Here is a 17209-nt window from a genome sequence, read left to right as displayed (position 1 = left end):
AGACCTCCTGTAATGACAAATATGAAGAGATAGACGGACAGTTAACTGAAAAATAAATCCAAGAAAAATAAGGTTCCATCAGTTAATTTTTGAACTTGCAGGTCTGACACCAAATGTGTTCGTACTGTCTTTTTCAACATGGAAAGAAATTGCTTGGTTCTCCATGCCCAGCTATGTCCTGTATAAATAACAGTTGTTAAAGGGAACGTATGTAGCCCTCATCACCTCATGGTCATTTTCAGCTAAGTGTCATCTAACTCAGTTGTTGCCCCCTGAATTATTGTCGTCTGCTGAAATTTCTTTGGAGGTGATTAAATTAAAAGGAAAAAATATAGTGTTTCAATTTTCATACAGCAGATATTTCTGTTGAACGGCCATATTCTCAATTAATGGGATGTGTTCTCATGAGCCAGAAAAAACGCCCGTTGAGTCCCGAACGCGTTAACAGAGCAGCAGGAAATAGCCTGCGATGATTCCTCTGGTTTGAGGAGAAGGCTCCGCTGAAGAGAGCAGAGAGCTGTGTTTGTTCGGCTCGCCCCTCCTGGAAGAGCTTCTGAGCGAGTCTGTGTCCGTTGCAGCCCTCCTGTCATCGTGGTGCGAGGAACTGGGGCGTCTCCTGCTCCTCCGTCACCAGAAGAACCGCCAGAACGAGCCTTCAGGGAAACTACCCATGCAGCCCCCCATGAGCTCCATGAAGCCCCCACTTCCACATGGGTGAGTGCCCAGACCAACCTCCTGCTCAGAACCTTCCGCTCTGTCATATCTCTACAGTCTTGTGCGGCAGGAACGAAAGAACGGTCTCGCTGTGGGTCTTGGACATTACTGTGCTCACGCCTCAGATGGGGTTCTGCCGAGCTGCGTGCATACATTTACGTTTTCATGTTAATTAGAAGACCAAGCTGGGTATTTGTTTGCAGCCACTTTTGTAGTGCATTTTTGTACTTCCAAGCTGTAAATCTGTCCTCCCTTTGAGCGCAAATAATTGCCTTCTGCTCACAAAGGGCAAATGCACTGCAATGAAAAACCCAACCCTATAAAGGACAGCAAGCCTGGAAAAAGAAACCCAAGAACCGTTTCTGCTGTTTGGACCAGACAATGCTTTCCTGTGTTGTAAAAGGCACTTGAGGGGAAATTCACACAGGAGTTGTTTTGCAGAACACTCTGTGCTAGGCAAAACACACTCTTCCCAGAATTAAACCCTGATAAGTAGCCAGAGGCTGGTTTGTGAAGGAAGGCTCGAACATCACAAGAGCTCAGGCAGTCAACAAAAAGTTTGTTCTGAGAATGACAGAACCAGCCTCCATCATTAAAAGTTCTGTATTAGGATGTCTGACCAGCTCTTTTATTTATCATCACTGCGCCTTTATTAGCGTGCGCATGTCAGTGAGGGGGTCACAATTTCAGAACTGCAACATTTTGTGCTGTTAATATGATCGCTCCCTGTTTGCTAATGCATTTAGGTCATGCAATATTTTAATTGCTGTCACTGCCTCTGTTAATTGTAGTTTTGTGCATAAAAAAAGATCTACAGGAAAAGTACTTGATCTCTGTAACATCGATTTGATGGTAATTTAGGTCTTGCAGTTATTCATGTTGCTCTGTGCCTGTTCCCTTTTAAAGACTAGTCCTTCTTTGCCATTACGGTTTCTGCACTTCTCTGTTCTTACAAATAAAACTCCGTCAAAATCTTTTTTTTTAATTACGCAGCGATGGGTCCTTTCCTTACGACTCAGTTCCCTGGCAACAAAATACCAACCAGCCCCCTGGGTCTTTGTCTGTGGTAACTACAGTTTGGGGTGTTACAAACACGTCACAGAGCCAGGTGAGACTGGAAAACACATATACAATCCTGTGTGTTTGACTCTTGATTGAAATCTTCCCTTATGAGTTATTGTATCCTGTCCCACCCCCTGTTACACACTACACAATGAAATCTTGATTCCTTAATGTCCCCTTTTAGGAACTTTGTTTTTGTGGGAGCATATAAGGAGAGAAAAAGTGTAACATTGTGGAGATCGTTTCATCCTCTGTTTCTGCTTGAAAGGCTCAAGTGTTCTCGCTTAACTGTGTCAAATTAACCAATCTAAACTCTTTTGGATTTGAAATAGGTGCTGGGCAACCCCATGGCGAACGCCAACAATCCCATGAATCCTGGTGGAAACCCCATGGCTTCTGGCATGACTGGAAATAGCCCTGGTATCAGCTCTCCTCAGTTCCCTGGCCAGCAGCAGCAGTTCCCTGCCAAAGGGAGCTCCAGTCAGCCCTACATGCAGCAGGGCATGTATGGACGACCCAGCTATCCCGGAGGGGGAGGGTTTGGGGGCAGGTAAGTGTCTGATTGATCACCCTGAAATAGGGTGTCCCCAGAATACCACACGTACAGAGCACGCTAAACTCAGGGCAAGGAACACAGTCAAAAGCACGTTGTTTTCCAGTCGCAGTGGGTGGTTAATTGAGCATGACATTTGTTAATACCAAGCTTAGAATAAAAGTTATCATATCTGAAGGAAGAGCGTCCTTTGAAGTGCTCTGTAAACCGACGCCACCAAATTCCTCTTTCTTCATGGAAATATTCAGAAAGAAACAAATTGCACCAAGTGAAAGGGGTTAAGACTCCAAGCAAACCCCTAATTAGTTCTTTAATACAACGGCCCACGTTCTTTGACCAGTCAGAGAGCCATCATATTGTCAGGTTGCCTTTGCTCACGTTGATACGGGTTTGCTTCACGAATGGCCGCAGAGCCTCTTTCCCACATGTCAGTCTTGTTGCTTTTGTCTTTCCTCGCAGCTACCCAGGAGGTCCCAATGCCCCCGCTGGTATGGGCATCCCCCCTCACACCCGGCCTCCCGCGGACTTCACTCAGCCCGCCGCTGCAGCCGCCGCCGCCGCCGTCGCGGCCGCCGCTGCCACGGCAACCGCTACCGCCACTGCCACTGTGGCAGCGCTGCAGGAAACCCAAAACAAGGACATGAACCAGTACGGGCCGGTAAGGCAACGGCTTCGCACGCTAAAGCCACATACAGGGCTCCGTTAAAACTCTGGTAGCACATCCGAATGGCAGTTATCCATTCAACGGCAGAAGAATGGCTGATGCCTTTTTGGGTTCGTTTTACAGCAGCTGTTTGCCCCCCTTCCTGATTGGCATGCTGGCTTGCTGTGTTATGACCACAAGCTGGCCGCTTTATATGAGCTCGGCTGGTTTGAAGTGGTACATCACAATTACAAGAGCAGTACATACACTTGGACTATAAAACCCTGACTGGGGATGAGTGTAACTCCTCAGACATGCAGAAACCCCAGAAGAATGTATACTTTCTAGATTAAGTAGATAAGGTCTGAATTGCATTCTTTGTCTTAATTGAGTAAATCGGCTGTAGTGCCAGAGTTGCTGAGCAACACTTAAAACTAAACTCCAAACATAAGAGCCGTAAACACCGCTACAAGATCAATGCTATAAGATCAAATAGTTGGATATCAATCCAACTACTGCCTATTTCAGAGTTCTGACAAAGTATGTCTTGATGTTTTGCCAATCACTTCATTCAAACGTCATAATGTTGGCAATTTTAGAGAGAATCTATAATAAACATTTGACTTTATCTTTCCTTAGTGAAAATACATTAACACCTCTTGTACACATACAAAAGCCTATGAAAATGCATCATCACATCTGACAGCTGTTTTCATCACAGCTCATTCCTCCTGTAGGATTCTGCTACATGGCCATTAGAGTATTCAAAAAGGTGATCTATTTAATAAACAGCTTTTTGTCTGGAATCAAAACTCATTGAACAGAGAAAACAAGGTTCCAGTTGTGACACTCCATGTTCTCAGCTCTAATTCAGCCTCCTTTTCTCTTCCAGATGTGTTCCTCTTTCCAGATGGGACCAACCCAGGCCTATAATAACCAGTTCATGAACCAGCCTGGGCCCCGGGGTCCCCCTTCCATGCCAGGCAACATGAACCCTGCCAACATGGCCACAGGCATGAACGCTTCCAACATGAGTGGGCCTCCCATGGGCATGAACCAGCCCCGACCCCCGGGGATGAGCCCCTTTGGGGGTCATAACCAGAGGATGCCCCAGCAGGCCTACCCAGGCCCCAGGCCTCAGTCCATGCCTATGCCAGGGATGAAAAGGCCTTATCCTGGAGAGGTGAGAAGACGTGGCGCGCACACAGCTAAATTCTCTTTCTCAGAGTCTGTATGCAGTCCCGTGAAATGTCAGCTGATCAATTCTTCTTTTTCCATTTGTTTGTGTAGCCAACATATGGAAGCCAGCAGTATGGACCAAACAACCAGTTTCCTAACCAGCAAGGACAATACCCCACCCCCAACCCTCCCAGGCCACTGCCATCCCCCAACTACCCTGGCCAGCGAATGCAGGGTCAGCAGAGCGCAGGGCAGTACCCCCCACCCAATGTGGGCATGGGCCAGTATTACAAGGTGAGCTCCGGTGCCCAAGACGCTCTTCACAGACACGGGCCGCACTTCCTGTTAAAACAGATTCATTGAAGTTTTCGATTCTAAAGGATTTAGTGAGTTGCTCCTCTTGGATTGGCACAACCATGGTTTATATAATCACTTACATTTAACAATGTGCAAACATTTGGTCCTTTTTCACCAGATTAAGTCATACAACTGCCTTGTGTAAACCAGCTATCAGGTTCCAATTTGTAATAGACCCAGCAAATACAAAGAACTTACTTCAGATAAAATACCAGTAAATACAATATTAAGCCAAGAAGCTGTTGAGGGCAGTTTCCATGCAGAAATTGTATTTATTGTTTTTTTATCTCCATTGTTTCAGCAAGAGCCATTCAATGGTCAGAATAACAACTTCTCTGGAAGTGGATATACATACAGTCAAGGCAGTCTGAATGGGGTACGTCTGATGTCTAGTTTTTTGCTATGGTAAAATTTGTTCTGGAAGTGGGGTTATAGAAGGCTAAAATGCAGTTTGCATGCTTACGTAATCATCTAATAATACTTTATACAGCAACAGCTACTTGGCATAATGCAATATTACTTAAGGATAGAAAATCACAGCTTAATGCTCTGATATTCTTAGAAGACTTTTTTTTTCTTCTTGAAGAACTGAGAATTTAATTTGTTTTGTAGCCTCCGAGGCCTGTAGGAAACTACCCCCACTCACCTGTACCAGGAAACCCGACCCCTCCCATGACTCCAGGAAGCAGTATGCCGCCATATTTGTCGCCGAATCAGGACGTCAAGCCACCCTTCCCACCAGAAATTAAACCAAATATCACCGCTCTCCCTCCTCCTCCAAGTGAGTCCCATTGTGTTCAGATGCAGATGAGCCATGACATGATGCTGTTTTATAACCCTGGAAAAAGTTGTCATTTTGTTGAAAGAAATTGTCTGCGTAACACAAATAACAAATTGTGTTTGAAAACCTGAAGAGAAAGATGTCCAAAACAGTTTCCACAATTGAGCTGTGCCTATACAGAAAACGTTTAGTTCACCTTGAGAGCTGGCACTTTCAAGTTACAGTTTTTAAAACTTTAGTCTTGGAACATACAGCTTCAAAGCTGCAGATATGTAGTGTAGACAAGGTTAGTAGGCCCGGTGTGATGTCCTCCTTTCTTTTGTTGATGGTCTCTTTAAACTTGATGAAAAAAGAAAAGTAAATGACTCAAGCAGGTACCAGTAGGAAAGGCACAGGCAGTGTTATTCCCTGAACTCCAGTTGCAGCCCATACCATGTGTAAGTTTTTTTTTTGTTGAGTTGTGTAAGAGCGCAAATTAAAATCCGCACTGTTATCGCACTGCAGATGCAAAAGGGAAAGTTCACACTTTCTCTCCCTCTTCGATCCCAGCCAACCCCAACGACGAGCTCCGGCTGACTTTCCCTGTGAGGGACGGTGTGGTATTGGAGCCCTTCCGGCTGGAGCACAACCTGGCAGTCAGCAACCACGTCTTCCACCTGCGGCCGTCTGTCCACCAGACTCTGATGTGGAGGTGGGCAGGCTCACAGCATAAAATGCAGCAAGTGCTTCTCAGAAGTACAAAAAGACTTTTACACGTGCGGAGCAAAAACCAGCACTGAAATTGAAAATGTCAGGCGTTATACTTATTAGCTGAAGAAATGTGGAACTGATCAGAAGATGAATGTCCTCTCCCTATTGTTATTAATCTTTTTTTTTTTTGCTGGTGCTTCTATCTGAAGCAGCTTAAATTTATACGTATTTATACAGCCAGGTTATTTACTGAGCCTCAGTTTTTGATCTAGGGAAGCACCCTGCTCAAGTGCACAAGAGTGGAGCCTCACGCAGCATTTCAACCAGCGATGCTCCAGTTACGAGTCCAGGGCCCCGACCACTGTTCCACTCAATAGATATGAATTGGGTTGATCAAAATCAGAATCCCTTTCCCCGCATCTCCTCATGTAGCTAAGATTGTATTTCTGATAGTTTTTAAATTCTCTGTGCTGTGTGAGTTCAATATCTCTGTTTTGTCATTTGTGTCACAGGTCAGACCTGGAGCTCCAGTTTAAGTGTTATCATCACGAAGACCGGCAGATGAACACGAACTGGCCAGCATCAGTGCAAGTCAGCGTAAACGCCACGCCACTCACTATTGAGCGGGGTGACAACAAGACTTCCCATAAACCCCTTCACCTCAAGCACGTGTGTCAGCCGGGAAGAAACACGATTCAGATCACTGTCACGGCCTGCTGCTGTGTAAGTACAAGAGTTGGAATGTTATACCAGGAGGATTCTTAGTTTATTAAAACAGGAGGCATTTTCACTATGTAATAATCCAAAGTCATATCTGTTTAACTTTTTTCAGTGCAGAACTGACATTGATATATCTTAGGTGCTCAACAGCAGCTGGCAAAGGCCTGCATTACATACATGGAGCATAACATTCAGATAACAGTTTTGAGATATTTAAGATTAAAGGTAGATCTGAATCGTAAGCAACGCAGGGAAACTTTTTGGGTCAGCGGTCTCCTGTGTGCTGGTTGACAGCCTTGGCACTAATCGAATGTTTGTCTCCATTTTCCGTCTCGCCCGCAGTCGCACCTGTTTGTGCTGCAGCTGGTTCACCGGCCCTCCGTCCGCTCTGTCCTCCAAGGCCTGCTGAAGAAGCGCCTGCTGCCCGCCGAGCACTGCATCACGAAAAGTAAGCTGCCTCTCTCCCGCCTGGGCCGTGCAGCGCCAGAACCGCCGCTTTCCGCGTTCTGCAACTGCCCGTGTTTCAAAATCCAGAGCCCTGACCACTGTTCCACTCGGCTGATATGAATTAGGTTAATCAAAATCAGGATCCTTTCCATGCATCTCCTCATGTATTGTATTTCTGATATTTGTAATACTCTTTGTGCCGTTCACTTCAGTGTCTTTTTGGTTGGTAATTTGTGTCGCAGGTCAGAGCTCCAGTTTAAGTGTTGCCATCATGAGGACAGGCAGCTGAACATGGGCACCCTGCCCATGCACTCTGCGAAATCACTAACATGGCCTCTTCCGCCTCTTTTCCCTCCCTCTTGCAGTAAAGAGGAACTTCAGCAGCGTAGCGGCATCCTCGGGCAACGCCACACTAAACGGGGAAGACGGAGTGGAGCAGACGGCCATCAAAGTGTCTCTAAAGTGTCCCATCACCTTCCGGCGGATTCAGCTTCCAGCAAGAGGCCACGACTGTAAACACGTACAGGCAAGTGATTTTGTTAAGAAGAACTTTGGACAGATGTATGATGAAGCTGGAGTTACTATCAACAGAATGATAACTTGAGACAGTTGAGCGTTTTCTTTTTGCTTGCTAATTCATGTATTGTAAAACTCCAAACTTTTTCTCAACAGTGTTTTGATTTGGAGTCCTACTTGCAGTTGAATTGTGAACGAGGAACATGGAGGTGTCCTGTATGCAAGTAAGAAAAAAATACTTTACTAAATTACAGTAGATCATAAAGTGTCAACAATTAATTCTTACACAGAAAACAGAGGTCTTTATTATTTTGTTTGAATGAGTAAATGTGTTGGAACTGTAGGCCTTTATTTTAATCCATGAGTCACAAACCACAAGCAAGATTTTATGAAATATCATAGAGGAAGAGATAAATGAAATCCCCAATTTAGCACATTTTCACAGAAATAAGTCTTGTTTAGCAGCACTTGGAGTTTAAAACTGGAAATTTCATTGCGTTGTGTGATAAGAGACTCACTGAATGCCTGAGGGATTTTGGCTGGGAGAAACAGGCAGAAGAACAAATCATGATTGTTTGTTTTCTCCCCAGTAAAACTGCACTACTAGAGGGCCTGGAGGTCGACCAGTATATGTGGGGCATCCTGAATGCCATACAGAAGTAAGTTTTCATGTTTTCACAAACGTGTACTTTTCACAAGTGCTTAGCTTTTTTTCTCTTCATACTCTGTTGTCTTCTCTCCTGACTGTACCTAAAGTATTAGTATAGTGTGTTTTCACTTACAAGGAAGGCAGAGAAGTAGTGTGTATAGAAATATTCTTGCATTTTTTCTTAGCATCCTAACCAGGCACTTTGCAAAAATGCTAGATTGATCATGATAAATGATTAAAACTAGTCTTAAAGCCTGTCTTTCATCATCCTCACAAAGGTGGTGTTCTTAGTGACAGTCTTTTCCCTTTATTCTACCTTTTGTTAATGCACTATCGGCTCTAAGTTCATAGTTTGCATTTTAAAACATACCAGAGCCTGCAGAGAATGTCACTATGCGCTCTGGGTCAATCGCTCCCTACTCTCTCTCTCAGTTCAGAGTTTGAGGAGGTCACCATCGATCCCACGTGTAGTTGGAGGCCGGTGCCAATCAAATCCGACATGCACATCAAAGAAGACCCGGATGGACCTTTGGCCAAGAGGTTCAAGACCATGAGCCCCAGCCAGATGATCATGCCCAATGTGATGGAGATGATTGCTGCCCTGGGGCCAGGTCCCTCTCCATACCCATCGCTACCTCCTCCACCTGGGGGCAACAGCAGTGAATACGGCAGCCAGGGTAGGAGTCAGGAGCACACCTATCCTCGAGCTTCCTGTTTCTATATCTATTGTTGGTGAAATTTTCAGAATGTGTTTATTTATTTCTTGTTCTCAGTACCTCCTGTCTACTTCGTGATGAATGAAACTGTATCACATTTCAAAAGCCCTTCAATAGGCCGTGCTGACTGTGCTGAGTTCTTTATTGATAACAACCCATCTGAAGATCCACCCGGCTAATAGCTTAGATTGCACAGCAGTACAGCAGTAGAAACAAATGTGCTTGAAGTGTTGGAAAAAACATGAAGGAGGATTTTTGCAATTTGATTAACAAAACAAGAGGTATGTCCATCACACATCCCTCCTGTAGCAATTCCTGTACTGTATTGGGTGAGTGAAGCCCCATGCACTCTCGTTCCTGACACAATGAGGTATTGCTCTGAAATGTATTCATTGAGGACACGTGTTTGTTAAATGGACTCTGTTGCAGTGCAATAAGAGATAAGAGAGAAGATAAGATCACTTTATTGGCCATATACAATTTCTTGTATTAGGAATTTGTCTTTTCGCATACCCCAATTTGCTCTCCAAGAGACATACCAACAGGGAGAGAAGCTTGGGGTCAGAGGTCAGCCATTTATAGGGTGCCCCTGGAACAGTTGGGTTAAGGGCCTTGTTCAGGGGCCCAACAGTAGGATTCATCTGCCGGCCACGGGATACGAACTGGCAACTTTCCAGCCACAGGCCCAGATCCTTAGCCACAAAGCCACCGCACCGCGCACAATGAGGTTGAGGTTGTTGTAGGGGTTTATCTACTGGTTTAATTGCAGCCTTTGTTTTCGGTTCCAGGCAACAGTTACCAAGGGCATGGAAATTTTGACTTCCCCCATGGAAACCCTGGTGGAACATCGATGAACGACTTCATGCATGGACCACAGCTGTCTCACCCGCCTGACATACCTAGCAGCCTTATGAATCCAGACAAGCCACTCAGCCACAACATGCCTGACACCGTAAGTGATATTCCCCCTCAATGCTGACCTCAGCCTAGACAAGAGGACAGAAAGTGGACAACATTTTGGCAAGGAAACCATTTTCACTCTGGAAGTTCAACTTTTCTCCATCTTCTTCTGCAATCAGGTTGAAAGGCATGCAGACATGCTGGAAAGGCTGGAAATTAATTCAGACACACATCCATCCTGCACTTGCATCGTGCAAGCTTTAGCATCTATATATATGTCAAATATTCCAGGTTACTGCACCCTTACAAAACAGCGACCATTCACAGGAAGTAAGGCTTCATTAATGTAAAGCTCAAGTTCTCATATGGACAACACAATAAGAAATAAATGGGTTTGATTGAACTGATCACTGAAGAGGATAATAAGATTCAACTAATAAGGAAATAAACCCCAGCTCTCATTTTGCTTTTTCTCCAATGTGCTTGTATTCAGAATAAAAACCATTAAAAACTTCTCATGGCAGCTGTCTGGTATATACTGGGCAATTCCCTTTCCTCATTGGTTGGCCATGATTTCAGGTGATCCTGATGGCATGATGGTTAGTGATCTCCCTAGTTTTCCTTGGCTCTTCCTGCGCGGGGGCCTCACTCTTCTCCTGCTCTTCCTCTCCCGCAGATTGCTCACCCCGGCAGCGCTGATCAGTCCCATAGCTCCATGCAGCAGGGTTTGCACGCCCCTCCTCACCCCAGCAGCCAATCAGGGCAGCCATTGCATCACAGCGGTCCTCCTCAGCCATCACGGCCGCCACCGCCACCCCAGCCCGGGCCAAACAGCCATCCTCACAGTGACCTGACCTTTAACCCCTCGTCTGCCTTAGAAGGTCAGGCTGGGGGGCAGGGAGCCCCTGACATGCCGGAGCCCTCTCTGGATGTAAGTGTTACTGCGCCCTCCTCACGCCTGGCCTCCATGCGATCTGCGCAGACCTTCAGCAAACAAACCCTGATGCAGCTCATCTCATTGCTTCATGTGCGGCTGCATGCAACCCTTTCAGCTTTTGAGCTCATTGTGCACCTTAACAAAATCTCTGGACCTCTGCTGCTTAGTGATGCTTTATTAATCATCTGCTGTTCTGCTCTCTTTCTGGTGTTCACAACATGGGAGAAATATAAACCAATAGTCCACCGAAAATAATAAGCAATGACCGCTGAAATCTTGAGCACTCAGTTATGTGTTTTAGATTAAGATTGGGAGGCAAAGCAAAGCTTTTTTAATATGTCGGTTCTCTTTGCCGTTTGTGATGCAGAATAGAGGCTGGAGAATCTAGTTTCATATTCACATAGCAAAGTTAGATTTTCTTTTAAAAAAACTCATTGGTAAAAGAAATTTGGCAAGACAGTGTGTCTTAAAGCCATTACAGCCATGCTTTTTTGCACATTCAGTCTGTCAGTTTGGGTAGAGAAGAGGATACAGCACAATGATACGTGACCAGGAGGGTGCCCCTGTTTATGGACAGATCTTTCTGGGGATTGACAGTGGTGCCGTTTGATCCGTCAGTGTCATCTCCCCTGCAATTAGAACACTTAAACCAGAGTTACACACAAGTTGTAAACCAAGCAACATGTCTGCCCTTGAGCTTTGTCCTGAAATATTTAACTGAATGGTTGAATCGTTCCTGTCTAAGTGAATCAAAGAGGTTCAGTGAGGTTCGGTTCCCTGATTTGAAAAGGGTAGTTTTTTGTGTGATACTGTATTAAATTTGCATTCTGAGGATGATCCTATAATTTAAGTACTCAAAAGCCTTTCCCTATTCTTTGGTTCATTTGTTTGTGTGTTTGAGCCTGTTTATAATTTACAGGCTATTGTTTAAAAATGGGCATTAAAAATATTCATCACAAACGTATTAAAAAAATCAGAATTGTGGAAGGAAATTATACAAAGAGACACCCAGAGCAGCAGTGTAAGTAGGCTTCAGCAAGTTACTTCACTCCAATAAAATACCCAGCCCTATAAAAAGGATAAGTGCCAATGTAAGCCACTTTGGATAGAGGAATCATCTGTGTAAATGAATGGTAACATCCATGTGAAAGTTGTTCACCGCCGTTAAAGCGAGGTGTGTTTCTTTCCTTGCAGCTGCTTCCAGAGCTGACCAACCCAGACGAGCTGTTGTCCTACCTGGATCCCCCTGACCTCCCGAGCAATAGCAACGATGACTTGCTCTCCCTCTTTGAAAACAACTGAAGCTTCTGCCCCCGAAGGCCCGTTCAAGCTGGCTGGTGTCAGCCCCCAGTCCGAACAGGAGCTCAGTACCCGACGAAAACAGAGATGCACTCCCTTACTCTTCTTCCTCTATGAATGATCTGGTCAGCCAGCTCCACGTGACTCAGAGTTGTGGTCAACACACACACAAACACAGAGGTGACAGTCCTGTCAGCTGCCTATTTGTCATCTGTGAACATTAAGAAAAACTGTGCAGCTATATTCAGCTCATTTTATGTCGCATAGAGAGATTTCTTTGTGTACTTTAGGAAAGTGTTGTAGCATTTTTTGTTTTGTTATTTTTAAATCATTTTAACTAAAAACAAGATATGCCCATCCTGGCCAGTGTCTTGAGATCCCTTTGAACTTTGTTCTTCCATTCTTTGAAACTGTGGCTTCCCAAGACATTCGTGTAATATTTTCCAACTAAATAATAGTATCACTGGTCCCTGCTGTGAGCACCATTTAAAAGCACAAGCGGTTATACACAATTCAAAACTGATTCTCAAAGGGAAGAACACTTTTTAACACAGTCAACAAGAATTGCCCATTTATTGTCTATATGTGGGCCACACAAGGTACATTTGAAGATTTTTTTTATAATGTTCCCCATGCAAAGAATTCACAAAGAAGTTCTTGGACACACTTCAAATGTTAAAATCCTCTCATAAGCATTGGAATCTCATTCTCATTTTGATGCAGATAAGGGAAAAGCAATCGTTTTGAAAGAGTAAGTGTTTTGCTTTTTTGTTATGTTTTTTTTTGTGTGTGTGTGTTTTCAAAGAGACAAAACACCCCATCTTCACTGCGCAAAAGATGACAGTCGGGAACCCAGGGTGGGGCAGTAGTTCCTTGTCTCGGAGGGCAAGTGAACTTTTACCTCCGATCAGGTTCTGTGATTAGCTGGAATAGGCATTTAAACCCCAAACAGAAATGAAAATGCAGCTTTTTTTGTACAAGACTGTTACATAGTAGCCTAGCTGCTATCTCATCTGCCCAGGAGAGTTGAAGTGAAATAAACAGCGAGAAGATGAAATAGACATAATAGGGATATTATTCCTGCCCTGTTAGCCCTCTATGCCAGAGTCTCTGTACTGCAACCTTAGTTAGTGCTTCTCTTATGTGGTCTCCTCTCCTGCATGAGCCTCAAGTTGCTCCCGTGCCCATTGTGTGACCTTTGTCTCTCTCCTTGATGAATTATGTACAGTAAGTCGTATAAAAAGTGCATGTGTGCCAATTTTGCCCTTGTTAAGTGATATTCTGAACTAAGACAGTGTGCTTTTTCATCAATGACTTTAACTGTAGAACACGTTTTAAAAGAAAAAAAAACACTAACTTTTCTCAGAAGGGATTAATTTCTGGTATTTGCGACGTATTGTTCATTTTTGTAATTATGATTATTGTTGCTGTTGTTATAATTTTATTTTGTCTGTTCTTTTGTTCTGTTCTTTCTGTGCTGCAAAGGTTCATCATTGAGATCACCCTTGGGAAATTGCTTTATATCACCAAAGTTATCTTTGTAACATTTTGGGGTTTTACTCTTTTATTACAAAGATGTTTTTTAAGAAAAATGAACACAATCCACCACTGCTGTAGATGCATTAATACTGGGTGGTCCCCAATATTTCTGTAGATATTTTTCAAACAGTTGATTGTCTTTTTATTTCTGGTAGCAGTATTGGAACTGTAAAAGTCATGTAGAGACATTGCCATTTTGATTTTCTATTTCAAGGTTTAACAGAAAAGCGCTGTTCAGTATGCAAATTTATTATTTTAAACAAAAAGGCTATTGTAAATACCTTTGTGAATATTTTAGTATTGTCTTTGATAATATTAATCATCTTCATGATTGTTCATTGTTGTTATTCACTACTTGTCTGGTAAACTGTTTCCCCTTGACAGAAGTCCTAAAGTATAATCCATCTGAAAAAAATGTTTCCATAAGCTATTTGGTAAAAGTTTCTTTTCTTATTTCATGTTTTTTTCATACCGAACTACAACAGTAGAGCTCATGGAAATTGGCAGGCAGGTGTATTTATGATCTTCAACTATTGCTCAAAAGAAAGAAGAAAACCATAAGAGTTTGGTATAGTTTTATAGAATAAAAGCCTTACATGTTCAGAATAATTAGTGATATTCACGAGACAGAGGTGTTGGACGTTACACAATTGTAATCTTACTGTCACCCTCTTGTCTAATTATAAGACTTTTCATTTTTCATAAAGAGCTATTGGTTTCGGAAACTGTGGTATCCTTTTGCTAAATATATTAATTACAGAATTGGAAATATGATAGCAGCAGAATTGACCTTACAATTCATTGACTAATGTGATATTTTAAAAGAATGTTACAGCCTTTCATTTGAAAAAAGATCTATGTAATGTTATTTTATTAGTGTTCTAGAAAATAGAGCTTTTTAAAAGCTGAAAACCATTTAAATTTTATATCTCATATGACAGATTGCATATGATTTTCTGTTTTTTTACATAATATTTTGTAATGAAATGCAAGGCTTGTAATATTCATTTGTGGCCAAAAGCATACAGTACGTATTTAAAAAAAAGAATCTGGAAAAGGATCACATTAACCATTTGAAATCCTACAACGTGAACGTACTGGTCATTTACGTTTTGAAGAACAGCATGGTAAAGATATCTTATTGGTGCTCACTTTATTAAGTGTAAGAAACCTACTCTGTAACCATCTTTAAGGCAAATGAATGGTCTGATTTTTTGAAGAAATGCACTGCCACATTGCTTTATGTATATGTATAATTTTACATATGCTCACATTGAAGTATGAGCCTTTTCCATGTGATCAGCCCCTGCGCACTGTAGTTGCACAGTCGTGTGTCTACAGGAAGGTCTGAGAAGAGAACCCTGGAGAGTTGGCCCCCCCCCGCGGAGACAGTGGACTGAGCTGCAAGACCCTACCATGCTGCAGTGGGGGAGGGGGGGTGGAGGGATGTCTGTACATATGTAAATGATGAATAGAGACTTGTTAACAGAAATGTATTCATTTTCCTTGGGAATGTGCATTGTTTCTTTAGAATTAAAAAAAAAGCTTGCAAACCCCTATCAGAAGTGACTCGATGTGGAAAATGAATCTTGTTTGTTAGCATCTGTGGAATCTCTCAGCATTTGTTCACCTATGTAATATACTTTAACCTCTCTTTTGAGGGGGACTGAAAAAAAACAACCTTTGTTTTACCTACATGTAATATTTAGCCTACGTGTATTAGTCTATCACCTGTGTATTTTTAAGGTGCTACAGAAAAATAATAATGAAGAAAATACTGGGAGACAGAGGGAGGGGTGGGGAAGGGAGGGGGTCCCACAAGATTGTAACCAAATCCATAGTTTGTACAATTTTTGATATCATGATCAGACAAAAACGAAAAAAAAAAATTAAAAAGGTACAATCTGAGGCGATACATGCAAAAGTGACCATTGTCTTTTTGTTTGTACATTATGTACAATCATTTCATATTCTAAACTGGTCAGAAAAAAACTAATTGTGATTTTTAGTCTTGCAAAACTGTATGTAGTTAGATGATGTGACAACCTAATATTTATCTAATAAATATGTATTCAGATGAAACCTGTACATCGCAGTGCACATGTGGTTCTTTGTGTTCGTACAACTTAATACTGCTCTCACGTTCCAAGTGCAGTAACGTGAACTTTTGCAAAACTATCTGGTAAGTCAGTTCAGTGCGGTGCAGATTTTAGTTTTGTGGTGCCTAATACCTACCAGATACATAATGACAAAAAAATAGACCTGGTATGGTTTTATTATGGTTGGGATAATTATTAAATCGTTAAACTTTTCAGATGTTGTTAGCGATACGAGGTAATCTGATACTTTTGATAAATTGTCAGTTCTGCTGTAAGCAAAAAGAGCAGGTTATGTATCTGAGCTGTGGGCCATCTACCTTTTCACAGTCCTGCTCCATCAAGATTGTTTCTGCTACTGTCATGACTCTTGAAAACCTGTCTGTGAGACACCTGATATGGTTGAAGGCTGTGAAAGTATTATAAGAAGTAGTAGTTAGGACAAAAATACCATCAGAACAATAATAAGCATTAGGACTAGCCATTAAGGATTTTCTGTGCTCTTGTATGCTAAAACTGATCGACATTTGTTTCCGTTTTATCATTATTGTTAAATCATTATTGAAATTAAGGGGGAAAAAAAAGATAATTGAGAAGTTATCTGAAAACACTTTACTGTCATGAATGGCACATTCCATAATAAAGTCACAAAGGTAAAAAAAAAACATTTAGAAAGAGTATAACACTGATAAAAAGGCCTTTCTAAAAAGATTGTATTTCGGACACTGTAGAATCAATGAAAGTACAAATACTGAGCACAATTAAATATAGAAAAAGTATAAACCATCTTAATTCTTCAGTCCATTAATTCATTTAAATCATCAGCTGTTGGGGACGATATGAAGAAATGTTTCCGGTCACAATGAACACAACGGACTCCCCTCTCTGCTGCTTCCTCCTTCCTGGTGTGTCAACTCAAGTTTCTTGTTCTTATTGGGAAAATAAAAATGATATCCGCTCTCTATTTTTATAACAAAATATAACTGCAGTAATTTTTTATAATAAATGCAATAGAAAACAGATTATGAAGCCACATAAGGAATGTTCCTGGCTCCTGCTGAGAAAGTTGACCGGTGACGCCCTCTGACCCCTAGGCTGTGATAGGCGGTTACACACTGTCTCGCCTCCATCCAACAGCGCCATCTGGAATATAGATTTCCGATTAAGGACACACACCTTCCCGGGTGCCTCAATATTTGGCGCAGGGTAGAAGAAAGTGCAGCTCTGTCTCTACTTTTCTTGCTGTGAGCGGGTACACAACCTGTTGCTATACCCAGGCTACAGTAAAGCTAGCAGCCATATCACCCTGCAACTCACAACTAGCGGCCCACTGAAGCTCAGCGGGTGTGAGCCTGGTCAGTACCTGTAATAGAGACCTCCTGGGAAACATTAAGGTTGCTGCTGGAAGAGA

The 17209-nt window shown here is 42.6% G+C and overlaps 1 protein-coding gene across 14 annotated transcripts in view; it reads left to right on the top strand.

Annotated features, from left to right (window-relative positions):
* The window catches only part of zmiz1a (zinc finger, MIZ-type containing 1a), a 159308-nt gene extending 143518 nt beyond the window's left edge, over positions 1-15790 (top strand). For 10 of the 14 annotated variants that reach the window (XM_088634613.1, XM_088634615.1, XM_088634617.1 and 7 more), the window contains 18 exons: positions 579-714; positions 1708-1822; positions 2109-2326; positions 2789-2987; positions 3865-4155; positions 4263-4445; positions 4810-4884; positions 5121-5289; positions 5794-5980; positions 6492-6702; positions 7042-7147; positions 7512-7672; positions 7819-7886; positions 8253-8321; positions 8744-8988; positions 9816-9979; positions 10604-10858; positions 12059-15790. In XM_088634613.1, the coding sequence (XP_088490739.1) occupies positions 579-714; positions 1708-1822; positions 2109-2326; positions 2789-2987; positions 3865-4155; positions 4263-4445; positions 4810-4884; positions 5121-5289; positions 5794-5980; positions 6492-6702; positions 7042-7147; positions 7512-7672; positions 7819-7886; positions 8253-8321; positions 8744-8988; positions 9816-9979; positions 10604-10858; positions 12059-12166 (2960 nt within the window). In that variant the 3' untranslated portion in view covers positions 12167-15790. The remainder of the gene's footprint in view (positions 1-578; positions 715-1707; positions 1823-2108; positions 2327-2788; positions 2988-3864; positions 4156-4262; positions 4446-4809; positions 4885-5120; positions 5290-5793; positions 5981-6491; positions 6703-7041; positions 7148-7511; positions 7673-7818; positions 7887-8252; positions 8322-8743; positions 8989-9815; positions 9980-10603; positions 10859-12058) is intronic. The other 4 variants (XM_088634620.1, XM_088634618.1, XM_088634619.1 and 1 more) reach the window with 3 other exon arrangements.
* Positions 15791-17209: the final 1419 nt, after the last annotated feature.

This window comes from Lepisosteus platostomus, chromosome 6 (genome assembly GCF_059453375.1).
Source record: "Lepisosteus platostomus isolate fLepPlt1 chromosome 6, fLepPlt1.hap1, whole genome shotgun sequence".
Classification (NCBI taxonomy): Eukaryota; Metazoa; Chordata; class Actinopteri; order Semionotiformes; family Lepisosteidae; genus Lepisosteus; species Lepisosteus platostomus.
The sequence above is the reverse complement of the archived record's forward strand: the minus strand, read 5'-3'. Positions and strand labels throughout refer to the sequence as shown.